General features: G+C 47.6%; 1 protein-coding gene across 1 annotated transcript in view; it reads right to left on the bottom strand.

Moving 5' to 3' along the window:
* mef2aa (myocyte enhancer factor 2aa) overlaps positions 1-17733 on the bottom strand; it is a 55315-nt gene that overhangs the window by 26729 nt on the left and 10853 nt on the right. Inside the window, exons 3-4 of the mRNA XM_056598894.1 lie at positions 12162-12388; positions 4127-4330 (exon numbers count right to left, since the gene is read on the bottom strand). Coding sequence (XP_056454869.1) covers positions 4127-4330; positions 12162-12215 — 258 coding nt within the window. The 5' untranslated portion in view covers positions 12216-12388. The remainder of the gene's footprint in view (positions 1-4126; positions 4331-12161; positions 12389-17733) is intronic.

The raw sequence follows: 17733 nt of genomic DNA, 5'->3' as shown, positions 1-17733 counted from the left end.
AGACAAAATGCATTTCCCTATGAATGCTTGGTTTGTTCACAGATGAAACCCGGCTGAGGCACTCAGCCTAAGATTATGAGCCGTCTGTATCCCAAGTCTGCATCTCATATTTAATTTAGCCAAGGAATCAAATTCAATAAATATGACATTTCCTAAACGAATGGATTTGATAAGGTGGCAACTAAATGCCAATTATATTCTCTGATCTCTAATTAAATACACCCTGACACATACCTTAGATTTGAATCAAATGAAACTAATGTCGTTGTCAGATAATGTCTGGGAATTTGATCTGATTTCAAGATATTTGAAGCCATGAATGCATCTAGTCATCGTGATTGTGTCATCAAGTGAAGAAGACGGAGAAAATCAAATGAAATCCCTGGAAGATGATGAGGAGGTGATTTGATTAATGAATTGACCAACAGCATTCTTTTCATTTGCAACACAAAACGAATCAAATGTGAAACACTACAAAAACAACAACATTTTCTTTGTGATGAAAATCAAACAGATAGCAGATACAAACAAAGTGACATATTAGGATATGGTCATCCATAAATAGTTTATCTTTAAATCTGATAAGCAAGGAATATTAAATTGACCTAAAACCCGAATAATGTCCATTAAGATAAACATTCGGAAACAACTATAGTTTGATATTGATTTGGTAATACATTGGTGTATATGTGAATGTGTGGCTTTAATGTGGATGTAATTGTGTCCGGTGTATATAGTTCCATGTGATTTCATAAGGATTGCAACCTATTGATAAACACATTGCAACGTATTACTTTGATATTGGTAATCGTATTACATATATTTTGATGATCCAAATAAATGTGATTCTCGTGAGATCATTCAATAATAAAACTAGGCAGAGTGTGGGTGTGTGTTGTGTGTGTGTGTGTGTGTGTGTGTGTGTGTGTGTGTGTGTGTGTGTGTGTGTGTGTGTGTGTGTGTGTGTGTGTGTGTGTGTGTGTGTGTGTGTGTGTGTGTGCGCGCGCGTGTGTTTATGTGTGTTTGTGCGTCTCTCTTGTCTCTGACCATCTCAAAGTATGTTCCTGTGAGGTCTGAACAATCTGTACAAAACAAGAGCATGTAGGGTAAGGCATCTAAAGCTCAAGAATCTAAAGGCAGGCTATGGAAAGGGGGGATTGAACCTGGTACCCTTAGGCTGGGAGTCAGACTGCTTAGCCACCAGAATACCCTGCACTATACCTAGGATGCAGCACTAACTCTTAAATAGGTATTAGTTTGATTACATCTTCGCTTTGATTGCATCTCATGTCGTTTATCATCGCAAGATTCTCCCTATCATCCAGTTCTATGCTGCCCCTTCAGAAGGCCCAGAGAGCCCGGCTGTCTTATCAGACTGTGGCCCGGGCACGCATCCATCTGTGGAAAACAGAGCGTGTTCTCACAGACTGCATGGCCTGGGCCTCTATCTACAGATGGTACTACTGAGCAAGAATGTGACCTTTGATTCTGGGTTGCTCACAAGGAATATCAACGGCCTGCTTCCTGAAGGATATGGCCCGACTGCTCGCTTGCTTCTTTGCTTTGTCAAGGGAAACGAGCACATGATTGTTTGCATGTAGATTATTGGTTTAATTCAATTTACATTTATTGAGATAAGTGTCCATAGTAAGTGTGTCCATGTGAGGCCCATTTCAACAGATAAAGAGGGAGAGAGAGAGAGAGAGAGAGAGAGAGAGAGAGAGAGCGAGAGCGAGAGCGAGTGCGAGAGCGAGAGAGAGAGAGCGTTTAGAGAGAGAGTGAGGAGAGAGAGAGAGCGTGAGAGAGAGAAAGAGAAAGAGAGAGGGGAGTAAGAGGGGAGAGAGAGAGAGGAGAGAGAGAGGGATAGGAAGGAGAGCGAGATTGAGGGGTAGATCGGGAGAGGAGAGAAGAGAGGGGATAGAGGGGGAGAGAACCAAGGGGATCCCATCATATGCCATTAGTTGCCCTTCATTCCATATCAAGACCACGGTTCCTCGGCGGGTTAGGGCATTGGTTTTACACACCAATGTTTTTCTACATGTTCAGTACTGCAATTGTTTCATGTGATACCATTGCCAAGAGTGGACCAATAAATACAAAGAGCTACCAGCTCACTAACATTGGTTATAGTGCTGCAACCCAGTCAAGTAAAAACGTGGGGTTGTGTGTGTGTGTGTGTGTGTGTGTGTGTGTGTGTGTGTGTGTGTGTGTGTGTGTGTGTGTGTGTGTGTGTGTGTGTGTGTGTGTGTGTGTGTGTGTGTGTGTGTGTGTGTGTGTGTGTGTGCATGAGGGTTTGTGTGTGTTTGTGAGGGTCTGTGGCAAATACTGTGCCTACACTGAATTGGACCTTGCCTGGATGAGGTTGGTTACTTCTGCTCTGCTTCTTCACTTCTGAAGCCACACAGCCAGCAAGGCTGGAGGGAGGCGATGTGCGCTGCGTATCTGCACTGATGCCGGCCCAGTGAGTGAGCAGGGACAACGAGACATTGTCCTGGCTTTAGTGCAGCAGAGGGCAGCCTCCTTGAGAGCGGCCAGAGGGGCAGAGAGGGAAGTCAACATCTCGCTGGCGTTTGTCCTCAGACTCCCTAGGTATGTCCCACCCTTCCCTGGTGCGTCCCTCACGGTCGGTACAGAATGTTCTGTGTTCCTGGGAGTGAGGGCGCACACCCGCGTGCACAGGTAGGGTAAAGGGTTGAGCCCAAAGCACAAGAAAGTGCATGTTTGGCCTCATATTTGTAGGGTGACGCATACAAGAACGAAGCAAAATCATAATTTTCTAGAGAAGTCTCTTCTCCCGGTAGAAGGGTAACTTTACATCCGTCATGAGTACTGTGAGTAAAAGGAAAACAGAAGACACACACATGGTCACTGTTACGTGAGCAAGGCGTGCGGCCCATGTATTTTTAATCCAGGTGAGCCCTGCCTCCGAGGAGTGCCTTGATGGAGGGGGTTGACTGCACGGCCTCTCTAGATGTCCGAGCTGCACTCTCTCACAGCTCTGCCAAGCAAGTAATTCACCAGCACAGCAGAGTCATGAATAAGAGATTGCCCGGCCAAACTCTTTTTTATGAGTCTGGCCCCGACACTTTTAAGTGAGCGATTTAGAAGAGACCCCCACGAACCACTCAGTCCCGCTAATCTGCTATCCTCAATGATGTTTTGTAATCAGGATAATGATGATAATAATTATAACATGGTAGTCCATGGACATGGTCCAGGGTAAACATGTGATTATTATTACTCAACAATAGGCCAGGTTCATTTGAGGGTTGTTGTTTCATGAAGGGACCCATGTTGTGCTTTTCATTTAGTCTGCAGAGCGAGAGACATTGCGCCACAAGCAACAGGATTCGAGTGTGTCACTGAAAAGACATTTGGAGCACGATGTATCGCCAAATAATTTCCATTGGCTGTTCATTATCTGCTTGGCACAGTATTTTAGAGTGGCCTAATGAGTGGCGTCTTCTACCACTAATGTGCAGGCATGCAGGGACAAAGCCCAGCGACTTGGAGTGTTTGAAGAGCGCCAGGAGGATTTCACAACATGTCAACGGAAGAGAAACCTACTCAGTTTGTTACAAACTGCTCTAGCAACAAGCCTGTTCTCTCCCACATGTCTGGCCTAAGTCCAGAGGAACAGTAGGGGAAATACAGCTATGGTGTTTTTTTGCAGGTACGGTATCTGGTGGGAAACAGCGAAGGGTTTAGCGGTCGCGCAGCAACTGTGTGCAGAGCCTGCCCAGAGATAGCTTTTCCACGGTGGTTGACGGACTCCAGACGACTTGGGACTTATCAGAGAAAGCAGACCTCCTGCACTCTATCTGAACAAACGGAAGCTGTTGGTATTCTCTCTCTCTCGTGTTTTTTATATCTTAAGATATTTGTGTCATAGCGCATTAAGCATAAGAAGTTGAACTTCTTCTGGCTTTTTGGCTGAGATCTCCGATTGCCTCAGATCAACGTGGGTTGGTGACCCCTGGTCCAAGTCAAGCATTAACTGAGATTTGCTCGCATATCAAAACAATTCTACGCTTAAGCAGCAAAATGACATGAAATAACTCTATAAATACGTAGAAAAGTGCAGCATATAATGAACATGAAGTTTGACCGGCGGGCCGACACTCACCTCTACGATGTCTGAGTTGGTTCTGCTCTCGTGGGGCTCGTTGTATTCGGTATACTTCAGCAACACTTTGTCCATATCCGTGCTGGCGTACTGGAACAGTTTGTTAGAGCTGTTGAAAATTATGAGGGCTATCTCACAGTCACATAGTACGCTCAGCTCGTAGGCCTTCTTCATCAGGCCAAACTTCCTCTTCGTGAAGGTCACCTGAGGGGCAGAGGGAAGACAAAACCTCACATTGTGACATGGAGAGGATACTTATTGAATCAATTATTGAAACCGTCGATATCTTCAGGATAACAGTGTATGGATGCTGGACCATTGCTCTTCTCCACATCTATCTGTTCCCTTGTAGATTCAATTACACTAAATGTACCACACCAATCATACAATACAACAGATGTTATTATAGCTATAGTTAAACCATTCATACTCTTTCAAGATACAGCAGAGGCATGATAAAATGAATGAACCGTGAATACTATGCACACCACCGAAGACTAAGTCAGAGAGAGGCTTCATCACAGTGGCCCCTTCATAAGAAAACCACAACGGAGCAGCAGCCCTCCGGTAGGCGACCCACTACACCGGTGTGTGTGTCTGAAACGTCTCTGGCGAGGGGACCAGAGGTCAGGGCGAGAGGCTGCAGTGAGCGAGCTGAGTCAGAGCTTTGGCCACAACATGGGGGCTCATACATTTGCCTCAGCCCCTGGCTGCGTGCGCCCCAAACCACCAGCCTTGTAACGTGATCCCTCACATGGGACGCACGGGTCATGCATCACTCCTGATCGTAACCCAAGCCCTCACTGCAGAGTGGCTTCAGTATCTCTGCCGCCCCTCTCTCTCTGCGGTCATCATCTCAGACTACCCAACACATATCCCTGTGTTACACCGCCCTTCCTGCACCGTGCCACTCTCTCGGAGCTGATGTTTTGCTATAACACCAACAACAAGAAGCACGTTTAGGACTGCAGAGCATTTTTTCCCAGCTAATGTACAAGCTATGGGCTTCCAGGTGATGTTTAGAAAAACTCTAAATGAATGAAAAGAAGGGGCCAGCCAGAGGTAGAGTCTCGTTTAAAGCCCACTACGCGAGATGTGGATCACCGCCACGGAGAGGATGAGTCTCTTTATTCTCCATCCATTTTACTGACCTACTAAAAGAGGAGAGTCGAACAGATGAGCCGGCTTTGTTCAAGTTGTTCACAGCGCGTGGCTAGCCCCTCTTCGAAACTAGCATAATGCGGTCTAAGCTCTATGAGCTCTATAGCATCAATGGTACCATTCAGGCAGATGGGGTGGTCACTCACACTGTGAAAAATGAATTTCAAATCATTTATGCAGGTAATTAGACAGGGCCATTATCCAGGCTCTCTCCACACAGACACACACACACACACACACACACACACACACACACACACACTCACACACGCATACACATACACCAACATGGCAGCCTTTACTTCTGCCATTATCTATTCAGTGCCCTGGTCCCAGGTGATCTCATCTGACGCACCAACAGGAAAACGGCGTTCGGAAAAGGACACGGTGTTAAAGAGACAAACAACACAGCTACAAGGCATGTTCCCCTGACCCGACCACAGAATAACTGTGCGTCTCCTTTTGAAAATTGCAAAAAAGCATTCGTAGATCCACTTTGACGATCTGCTTCATGGAACTAGACGGCAATAAGTGTCAGTTGCTTGTCTTGCATGTTAAAATATGGGTTCAAACAGACGAATACGTTCAGTCCACCCCTGGTTAGAATGAGCGGCTTCACCCTAGTTAACCCAGGCCTCCGGCACTGTAAATAACCAACCCTAGAGCCTGTCTAGCTGTCACACCGGCGGTGTTTAGAGGTTTGCATAATTTGTTTGTTGGCTTAACCACGCGGCAAGCGGTGAGTGTCGTACGGGTGGAAATGATTAACAAAGTGTATGCTCTTTAGCAGATGAACGGGCGTGCTAAGCCAGGCCCATGTCCCCTCCCAGTGGCAGGGGGAGGACGAGGGGCCGGCGGCTGGGAGGGAGTGAGGTATGGGAGGGAGGGCTCTGTTCCACCTGGATGGATGGGAGCCCTGAGCGGGGGCTGCTGACCCAGCCATCGCTTCATTTCACCCTCTGCTGCCGCGCCTCACCGACACTCATCCCGTGACCCCCACCTCACCTCCACACGACCCCCATCTCACCCCCGCCCTGCAGCCTCTACCCCGTCCCCCCCCCAGGAGCCTCTGGAGCTGCATACAACGGGGGGGGGGGGGGGGGGGGGGGGGGGGGGGGGGGGGGGGAGAGAGTGCATTTCTGAATGCAGAGCACTAACCTTGAACACAATAACAGAAGTCATGTAGTGTTTTATGTAAAGGCCATGAACGTTTGAGCGTGTTTATTCCACAACATTGACTCAACATCAACATCGTCGTTTCAGAAATACTTTTCCGTTGGTCCACATCACAACCCTGTGTGTTGCAGCCCTGGAGGATGAACATCTCTCAGGTAACCAGAGGCACTGAAACCATTTGTTGATGTTGATGAGTCATTTCAGTATTAGACCAAAGTTTATTGTTGTATGCACTGAGCAACAAACTACGCATCAGTTATACGGTAAGACAAAGACCCATCTGTCTTGTGACTATGTCTTACTTTTTAGAAATGAATAAAGTCATAAGTGTGACTGTTTCTCAATATCTGACAAGTGAGAGACTGAGATGTTAATTTAAAATTGCTGCTAATTAAATTCTGCAAAAATGCCAGCCATCAACGTCAGCTCTAAAGAAATCAAATAAAGTATTTTTCAGCGCGATTATTCATATGAACGTTTCGGATGTAGAAGCGATAAATAAATCAAAATACTGATAAAACAAAAATTTGTAAAAATACAAATAAACAATCAGGGATGATACCTGGTGGATCTAAAAACGGAGAGGTAACACAGTAACAATTATGCTTTAGTTATATGGGCCCAAAGGAAGAACGTTATGAAACTATAATGATCAAACATTCAACCTATAACGCACATGGCTGAGGTATTGTAACAGTCTCTTTTCGCCAGTTTACTTTGAAACCATTTCATTTTACCCTACTAATCGGTACCATGAAAGAAGGGGATGACATGACGCATTACAGCTGACTCAATGTGAATAAATGAAGGTCACAGTGTTTTTTGTGTATTTCCTCTAATGACCTGCCCTGGACGCTAGATAGATCCGTATTCTGAAAGAGTAAACCATTGGTGAACAAAGTACACAGACAATACACAAAGATGCACAGGCAGCCCCCTCCCCCCCGCCCCCTCCTACACACACACACACACACACACACACACACTGGGTGTCACTCACACGGTCTATCACTGTCTAACCCCGGGTGCGGAGGAGCCAGGATGACAAACAAGACATCTGGGACTGAGATGGATGCCAGGGCATGAGTCACTGACACCTTCAGTCGGGGTGGGGACCCGGGGCCTCGCGAGGGCTCCTTATGTCAGCTCTGAAGGCCCCCGTGGCGGAGAGCGGTGCCGGGGCCGACACACACTCCTGCCTGGCACCAGCTGGCGGAGTGACCCAGGCCCCGTGGCAGCCGCCCCCTGCTCATGGCCGGGCCGCGGCCGTGTTACGGGGGCCGGGGCCCGAGAGGAGACGGGGGCCGCTCCTGCTGTCCGCCTGGATCAGCTCTATCAGGGAGACGGCAGGGGCCCTGGGATACGGCCCCATGCCGACAACAGGGACCACTGGGTGGAACTGACCTTGCAACCCGGTGAAAGTAGGCCAGTTGTCTTACAGCGGGTGCAGCGGGCGCGTCCCAGAATAGTGAAGGCATGTCGCCTTGCGATGGATCTAATCAATAACACTGAGGGTGATCTGAACGGAGGAGAGCGTCGCGGCGTCGGTGCGGGGACAGAGTGGCAGGCAGGACGAGTGTCTAGGGAGGCGATCTCTACGTCTACAGATTTTCACTGTTCGGCACATTTACTATCAACACACCATCCACCTGTCAATAATGACGCCTTGTAGGACTTCACTAATGAGCGAAGTCTGAAAAAAATGGGAGGGATCGGCAGTTTCGCTCCCCAGAGAGAGACAGCGCGTGTGCGAAAGAGAGAGAGTGAGAGAGAGAGAGAGAGAGAGAGAGAGAGAGAGAGAGAGAGAGAGAGAGAGAGAGAGAGAGAGAGAGAGAGAGAGAGTTAGATAGAGCAAGCAGAGCTCTATGCCCATAGGCATTTGACGTGCCAGAGAGAGAAAGAAAAAAAAAATCAAAATGAGCCACAGCAAGGGCAGGCAACCCTCCACCCAGCAGCGAAATCATCAAACTTTTAATGACTTGGGCAATTACCCCCAGTGAGCCTGCTTAATGGCATCCAAAGGACGTCACTGTACATCACCACTCACTAAGCTCCAACCCCCCCACCACGGTCCCTCCTCACCCCCTCAACATAACCAGGCTAATGTACACCCTCTCTCTTCCCCTATCATCATTCTTCCATTTCACTAGGTGAAGGACCCCTGCACGCGCTCATAGGGAGGCAGCGTGCCATGGGCCCTGCTTATTTTGTACTATTCATTAGTCAAAGCCCCCATGCCCGGTGTAATCACGCTGCGACGGTGGGCCCGCTCGGTTCAGCGGCCCGACATCCACGGGTCGGTCCGGCGACACAATGGAGAGCCATTTATTTTTAGAAAAAAAGTCTGGAGATCTCTTACTTCTGTGAAATTGATCAACCTGGGTTTTATTCGGATGGTTGTTTGGGAAGTAAACGTAGGAGGAAATGTGCCCGCTTTGTAAATCATTTCTTGTTTTCTTATGGTGGAATATAATAGGACTACTGGAGGCATGCAGAGTTTTACAGTTTCTTCAGCGGCACATTTATCTTCCCAGAGTGTTCACAACTGCGGATGTGGTTGTGGTGTGCGGCTCTCTAACGTCTTCTGATAAGCGTCACGGTACTGTCTTTTTTCATTGCAATAGTGATCCGCTGTTGGGCTCATCGATGGACAACCATAGACCAACACAGCCTGCAGATATTGACCATTATTATAATTGTTACCACTAAATCATAATTGATATCATTGATTCCGGCCACAGTTTTCAAGCAGCAATTACTGAACAAACTTGCACCATCTTTTTTGACGATGAACTAAATGCGACAAACTAACTTTGCGCTGTGTCCCTATTGTGCACCAATGGGCTTCTGAAGAGAATCCATTTGTTATGATAGATAGCGCAATTACAGCCCTTTTCAGCCAATGCCACGCGTGGCAGTATAAATCCTGAAAGGTTAACAGCCCTTCCCAAGCACTTGTAGCGATAATGTAAGGGGACCCCGCTGTCCCCACACAATGTCTCCCACTGCCACATTATTTAATTACCACACTTAATGCCTTCTTTCATTTTAATACTATGAATGCGCTTAGCTAGCACTGGAGTGAAGCCGATAAATATTCAAATTGTCTCCCGACAATGGGGCCTGTATGCTAATGAGTGTTCCCCTCTTGGGTATGAGAACACCCCTGGGAGACGGTACTCTGGGCTCCATGGCCCGTGGAAAAAAGATATATATCATATTTATATATATACATATATATACCATGTACAGAACACATACACACATATGAATCACAGCACACTAAAGCTTTATTTTAGCACATCGGTCTATTGTCATAGTAATTATTTTGCTGAGCCAGCTAAACACACTATGAAGGAGAAGTGCTCTAACGATAAACTTTCTCACTAAACTTACAGCGCGTCACTTTAAATCAGATCCCTAAAAATCAACGCTGGCAATGAGGAGTTTTTAATAAGCAATGTCTCCCTAAGCATTTTCTGTTTCCCGAAGAAACAACGGCAGAAGAAATACCCTCTGTTCGCTTTATGTGGAATATTCAAAAGGTTGCCCTGATTGCCGAAGCAATCTGAGGCAATCCAGATTTTATGTAACTTCACCGATGCACGTACACACACACACACAGACAAGCACAGACACAAATACACACACACACACACACACACACACACACACAAACACACACACAAATACACACACACACACACAGTCACCAGTCATGGAATGCAGTAAAGTGTCCCTGGCCCCTCACCCTCTGGTTTGGATCCCACCCAGGACCAGCTGTAATTGTGATTGGTCCATTGTTTCCATTTTGTTTCTCACTTGGGCGGACTGGTAACACCGTTAAATCACAGCAAGAGACATGGCGGTAATGAGGTAGTAATCAATTACACCATGGTAGCAACACCGAGCCTTGTGTTAGCAACCTTATGTGGGGAGCGCGGATGTAATGTTCTGTTTGTTTTAGCAGCAATAACATCGATTCTTATGGAAGAGTGTTTCTCGTGCGTTTTTTTCCCGTGCTTAACGAGATTCATTCTATGCTTAACAGCATAGTTAAGCACTGAGCATTACTCATCAAAATCGAAATCTCAATTTAGCTCTCCGCTCAAAGGGTGCCTAGGGGATCTAAAAACAAACACGGCGCTAGCCGTCCCACTATAGAGATCCAGGGCCGCTCCAGACAGACCCGGGCTGTGTCGTACATAGGTTCCTCTGAGTTTATATTTATCGGCGGCAGACATGGGTCAATTCCACGGCTGTCCCCTCTGTGGCCGGCCTGAAGCCGGCAGGGCTGAGGCCGAAGAGGGCTGCTGTGTGTCCCGCTGACCCGCCCTGCAAATGAGAGGGCGTCGCGGTGCCGCGGCGGCTCCTAATTGCTACCGAGAAGCTGCAAACACACACACTCACACACACACACACACGCACACAGAGGAGCCAGCAGCACAGAGGCCAGGGCAGCGGCAGTGCCGTGCCACGGGGCCAGGGGCCCGGCCGTGTGGAGAGGGCGGCCCCGCTGACTCCCACGCTACCGCCCCCCCCCCTCCCGTGCGCCCGCTGCAGCACGGCGCTCTCTAGCTGCCTAGTCAAGTTATCCGGGCTGGAAATTGCAGGGTGGCAACGGGGGAAGCAGAGGGTGTAAATACAGCTCCACGCGCTGACGCTGGAATGTCATGCTCCCTGTTTAGCTGGCGGCGAGGTTCGTCTGCTCGCAGCGCTCGTAGCCCGAGACAGGGCCAGAGGAGGGAAACAGAGGCTGATGCCTTTTGTTGCAGTCCATTGTGTCTCGATTTGTATCATTATTTGATTTAGATTGAAACGCTTAATGTTTCAATATTTGCATTTATCTGTTTGTGTGTGTCTGTTTGTGTGTGTGTGTGTGTGTGTGTGTGTGTGTGTGTGTGTGTGTGTGTGTGTGTGTGTGTGTGTGTGTGTGTGTGTGTGTGTGTGTGTGTGTGTGTGTGTGTGTGTGTGTGTGTGTGTGATTGTATAAGAGTGAGAGAGCGTGCCAATCATGGGCTTGAAAAAGATTGAAATCTATAAAAATATATATTTCATTGGTGGAACTTATTGCGGAAAATATTATGTGGAAAAAAACACGTCCAACATCCATGGTGTAGTTTCTTGTTTGTGTGTGTGCGCGTGTGTGCGTGTGTGTATTTGTGTGTACATGCATGTGTGCGTGTTTGTTCGTAGCTGTGGGTGTGGAGGGGTGGTAGTTTGTCAACACACAATAAACTGAACTGCCTGTGCGTGTTTATGTGTGTTTGTGGATCTGAGAGTGTTTGTGTGTTTGATTTGATTGTGTGTGTGTGTCTAGGTGTATGTGTAAGTGTGTGTGTGTGTGTTTACACTGACCTGCCTGTGTGTGTGTGTGTGTGTGTGTGTGTGTGTGTGTGTGTGTGTGTGTGTGTGTGTGTGTGTGTGTGTGTGTGTGTGTGTGTGTACGTGTATGTGCAAGTGTGTGTGTGTGTGCGTTAAGACTGACCGGCCTGTGTTTGTGCGTGTTTGTTTGTGTTTGTGTATATTTATGTGTGTGTGTTTGTGTTTTAAGGCATGGGAGTGTGTGAGTGTGTATGTGTTAAAACTGACCTGCCTGTGTGTGTGTGTGTGTGCGTGTGCGTGTGCGTGTGCGTGTGCGTGTGCGTGTGCGTGTGCGTGTGTGTGTGTGTGTGTGTGTGCGTGTGTTAACACTGACCTGCCTGTTCCTCTCGTCCATGATCCTGGTGATCTGTATCTTCTTCCTCCCCATGGCTGCGTCCTGTCCGTTCTCTCCGACACCTCGACAATATCAGAACAAACAACCAAGCTCTCTTCTCGCCCTCGCTCTTCTTCTAGCACATTGTACAGCACTCTTCTCTCGCCGTCTCTCTCTCTCTCGCTCGCGCACACTTTTTCTATCGCTTGAGTGGCTCACACCACGACCTGGGTAGAAGAGCAAGAGCGAGGGATAGAGAAGTGGAAAGAGAGAGGAGAGAGAGAGAGAGAGAAAAGAGAGAAAGAAAACCGAGAGAGTTAATACAACACTTTAGCATAACAGCGCTCATGTTTCTGAAGGCACATCAAAGAATGGGAGAGCTCTGTGTTGCCTTCTCTCCAGCGCATCCAGGGAGGATGGGAGCCCCGTGAGGTCTTCTTATCTGCCCAGCTGCACTTCCACCGCAGCTGGAGTCAATGGAAGCCCAAGCTTCTCACTTAACGGCAGCGCAGCGGTGTAAACAGGACCTGCCTCGTGCAGTCCAATCATTCAAACTACAAAGAGGGAACGGGCATATACAATGCATGCCTTGCAGATCCAGACAAAAGTGAAAAAAAGGCCCAACAATTCGAATACGATTTTGAATTAGGCAGACACCATCGATCAGAGAGAGATTGATAGAACATATTAGAGAAGTTATGTATTCAACAACAAATAATGAAAGTCATGGAAAAGTCATGGCCCATCAAACCATCAATCTCAAATTTCCCAAAACGCTAAACTGAATACGGAGTTGTATTGTTCTGGATGTATAAATGTTATCCGACACCCTAAAGGGTTAAAATCCTTTGGTTCCTTTCAAACTGGCTGACAGCAATTTGTGATTGAGCCGCTGGTGTGCAGCATTATCGGTGTTAGGTCCCCAAGGTGGCAATCTAGGTTGTCTTGGATATAATTAATGTCTTCTTTGAATGACACCCTGTAACTTTGGCAAATGATCCTACAGTAAAACACGTTGTTGAGAAAGCTGTTATGTTGCCAAACATAAACGGCTTATTCTAGTTCACCAAAACCATAGTTCTACTCATATGTTCTGAGGCTTATAGAACAAAGAACGGTGATAATTCCCCCATTACTCACCCTATGGGAAACCATGCTGGCTCCACTTAAAGACAGACAAGCTTTTATAATACAACGTCTCATAGTCCCATACCATGGGGAAGGTACCAGTGGTTCCGTCCGAGCCTGATACCATGAGTACCCTTACTCTGTCCTCCTCCTCAGTCCCCAGCTACCCCACGCCCAGGGGACGCATCCATCACTGACACCCAGCGCTCGGCAAAAAAGCGAAACGTCTAAACACCTTTTCCCCCTATGGATAGAAAATGCAGAGAGGTGAGGTCCGTCATCACCACAGGTTGACGGTGGAGTCAGCTGTTATGGGATGCGCTAGGCCTTCGGTCCCTGACTGGCAGGGAAAGCCAAAATGACCCGTTCTGGTGGCACACGGTCATTATGGGTTACAGATGGACTGGCATTATGGTGTCTGGCTGTCTGAATCGGAGCCCCACTGTGGCGAAACCCGCCTGAGATCACCTAGGTAACTACCCACGCATGGCTGTCGACGCTAGGAAACTAACCACACAAACCACATCACAACAGGCAAAGAGCACAACAATGTTTCAATTACAACGTCCAAAATGTTCTGCTACTTTATAGACACTATGTATATATGTATATATATACAAACTCATATACACCCTTAATAGAAATATATATATATATAAATAAATGCATACATATATATATATATATATATATATACATATTTACAAACACATACAGACTTTATATATAAATATATGTGTGTGTATATATATATTTATTATGTATTACTCACAACTACTCACATATTATGGAACCGTAACTATTCACACTTCTGACATAACTTCCTAAAAACAGGGTGGGATGATCAATATGAAATGTACAAAATGATTGTCAGAGATGAGAGCATGTTGTGACGTGTGACACTCCTCCCAGCGAGAGGAGATGTGTAACATTTGAATCATGATGTGGGTGCGTTAGTGTGTGTGTGAGTTGATACTAAGACAGAAAGACAGAGTGAAAAGATAGTGAAAGACATGAATGAGATGAAAGCGAGGTGCAAAGAGAAGGATGTTCGCGCCTACAGGAGGAAGCCTGCTTACCTACAATCGACCCCATAGAATAAAGTTGTAAGAAACGTCAAAAACATGGGTTCAAACTAATGCATTCGTGTCTGTCCATGTCTCGTTGGCTCAATGTGAAGGCTGATGGTTTTAAATGTAAATTAAACCAGTAGGCCTTAACGCCGTTGGCATACACAGCCCTGAGAGAATGCATCTCATCCCATACCTTTGAAAAGACCTTGATCTCCCCCACCTGGCCCGCTCTGATGCTAACCAGTCCAGCATTCCTCAAAGGTGCTTACCCGACGTTTGTCCCTAAGAGATCAATGGACTGTGTCACCATAGAAACGATCACATCAGCTTGACAAAAAAGGAAAATAAATCAATGTCACCCACACCCTACCTACAAAATGAACACGTAATAGATTCAGAATGTTTCAATATTGAACAAAACGAGACAATTCATCTCTTCTTCTTCTTCTTCTTCTTCTTCATCTCCTTGATGGTTTTGGGTCAGGTTGATTTGGCTGCCATGTAAGTGGCTCATTGAGAAGAGGCCATGAGGAGGCTCTGTCAGTCCCCTCCCTTGGGCCAAACCTTTGGGAGACTGGGAGGCTGGATGTCAGAGGTGGCCCTTTCGCACTCAATAAAACATGCTCAACTCCCAGTGTAATTACTCAACTCCGTACACCCCCCTCCCCTCTGATGGCAGGCCCTGTGCGTGTGAGCCACCGAGCACTCTCTCACGGCCGCAGCACTGCTTACTCACGCCTAAGCTGCTCCTAAAGGGAAACTGATTCCCAGGTTTATGTGCTTTACTTGTTTCATCAATGTGAAGCCAAATCTACAAATCATCAAGAGTTAAATGAACAGTGTTTGATTAAAGAAAAATAAAACAAACAAATCCAAACCCATGTGGCGATATAAAGACACATGGACAGCGGCCAAGTTGTGAGCCCCGCCAGTTCAGATTCCTGTGTGCAGCGGCCGTAGTCGAGGTCTTCTACCGGAGAACGTGGGCAGACAACACACCATTTCCTGCCCCTCACTTCCTGTTATTCGGGACGCTACTATATGCCCCCCACCATGGAGGGAGGCGGAGCGAGTCGGGGAGCAGGGTCCAGAAAGGGGAGGGGCCACCTTAGGGCAACCCCCCCCCGTCCCCCCCCCGTCCTCGCCACACACACCCCTCCTTATTGCCTTCCTGCCTGAAAGTCTGAGACTAAACAACAACAGCAACTCATCTCCTGTGGCTTTGCACTGCCTACTTATGAAATTTACTCCAAGGACCATTCTGCACAACGGACAACGTGCAACACTGCACCGAGGCGGGTTTTCTTTTTTTTTTAAGAAGAGCGGCCTACTCTCATTGACCAGAAGTGATGATGGCCCTGATGGATGGATCGCAGCTATCCATCAAGAGGCCGGTGTTCATTCAACAACAAGCTGAAGAGGTAGCACGTGAAAGACAAGAGAAGAAAGACCTGCTAATCCTTGGAGGGGCCTTGATTTAGGTGTAACACCCGCGCAGATGTAGCGCTGCTAATGTATTGACGTGTGGCTGGTGTCTACCCCCCGGCTGCTGGGGGCTTTGAGGGCCTGGAGCAAAAGAGCCTGAATCCAGCCTTTCTCTTGATGTGTGATAGTCAAGCCGTAATGCACTCTTAAGAGCAACGGGAAATTAATATTGTCCTATTTGTTCCTCCTTTCATCATGCTGTGCTGTACCTGTATTTTTTTTTTCTTAAAGAGAGTCTGTTGGCCTGAGGGGGGTTGGTGGGGTGGGGGGTGAGGGGTGGAAGAGAGCCAGCCCCAATTTCTCTCCTCGTTTCCCTTTGTGAGATCTTGCTTATCTTCCGTTCCAGCAATGAAAGGCAGAATCTTGGCCCCGGCAGCATCGCTAGTGTTAATGTCACATGATGCTAATCTGACACACGGCTGATGCCTCAACAACCTCTCTCTCTCTCTCTCTCTCTCTCTCTCTCTCTCTCTCTCTCTCTCTCTCTCTCTCTCTCTCTCTCTCTCATTCTCTCGCTCTCACTCCTCCTCTCTCCCCCTCTTGATCCCCCTGTCGCTCTCTCTCTCTCTCTCTCTCTCTCTCTCTCTCTCTCTCTCTCTCTCTCTCTCTCTCACCCCCCCCTCTCTCTATGTCTCTCTCTCCGTCTCTCTCTCTCTCTCCGTCTCTCTCTCTCTCTCTCTCTCTCTCTCTCTCTCTCTCTCTCTCTCTCTCTCTCTCTCTCTCTCTCTCTCTCTCTCTCCCCATCCTTTCTTTCCTTTTTCTGTTCTTTCGTATAATTTCCGAGGCTCACACTCCACGTTCCCTCACCTCAGTTTCCAAGGCAACTAATGAGATATAATTAATAAGATCTATCACTGGGGCCTCTGAACAAAAAAAGTGAGAAAGAGGCTTTAAGATACGGAGAGGGATGATGGGAAGTGGAGTGGAGTAGAAGGCTCGACCAGATACACTTTGCCTTGCCTATGGCGAAACATACCCCACCAAACAACGGCTCAGAGGCACATCAAACAGAGGCCTGAAAAGATCACCATAGGAATTGTGACAATGGTTGCAGTAAAAACCCACCACATACTTAGTCCATAGAAAATCCCCACAGGCAGAGATCTTGTATAAACAGCTTCATTTATTCAAACTCGTAAATCTTAAAAAAAAGGCCAGACATAGCATTGACTTTATTGTGGTAACCTTGTGCCAATTAAATCAGTCAAACATGCTTTGTTGACAATACATCGACCTAGCTGTAAATCACTCAAATGTAGCAAATGTGGTGCCCAGCACAATGCTGTGGTAGTCTGCTGCTGGAGGAACGGTTCATTAGGCTACTGAGGACTGCTGCCACAGTCCAACTCACTCCTGACCCGGACTGGGAATCCCACGTTGGACCAATCCCACGTAGGACCAATCCCACGTAGGACCAATCCCACGTAGGACCAATCCCACGTTGGACCAATCCCACGTTGGACCAATCCCACGTTGGACCAATCCTACGTTGGACCAATCCCACGTTGGACCAATCCCACGTTGGACCAATCCCACGTTGGATCAATCCCACGTAGGACCAATCCCACGTAGGACCAATCCCACGTAGGACCAATCCCACGTTGGACCAATCCCACGTTGGACCAATCCCACGTTGGACCAATCCTACGTAGGACCAATCCCACGTTGGACCAATCCCACTTGGATCAATCCCACGTAGGACCAATCCCACGTAGGACCAATCCCACGTTGGACCAATCCTACGTTGGACCAATCCCATGTAGGACCAATCCCACGTAGGACCAAACCCACGTTGGACAAATCTCACGTTCGAACTGTCCTCCGGGTCACACCCGCCTCACGACTCGGCACCGGGGCCGTGCCGTGTGCCCGTTGGACACCGGGGC

Source organism: Gadus chalcogrammus, chromosome 9 (genome assembly GCF_026213295.1).
Source record: "Gadus chalcogrammus isolate NIFS_2021 chromosome 9, NIFS_Gcha_1.0, whole genome shotgun sequence".
NCBI classification, from domain to species: Eukaryota; Metazoa; Chordata; class Actinopteri; order Gadiformes; family Gadidae; genus Gadus; species Gadus chalcogrammus.
This window is presented reverse-complemented; position numbering and strand designations above follow the sequence as displayed.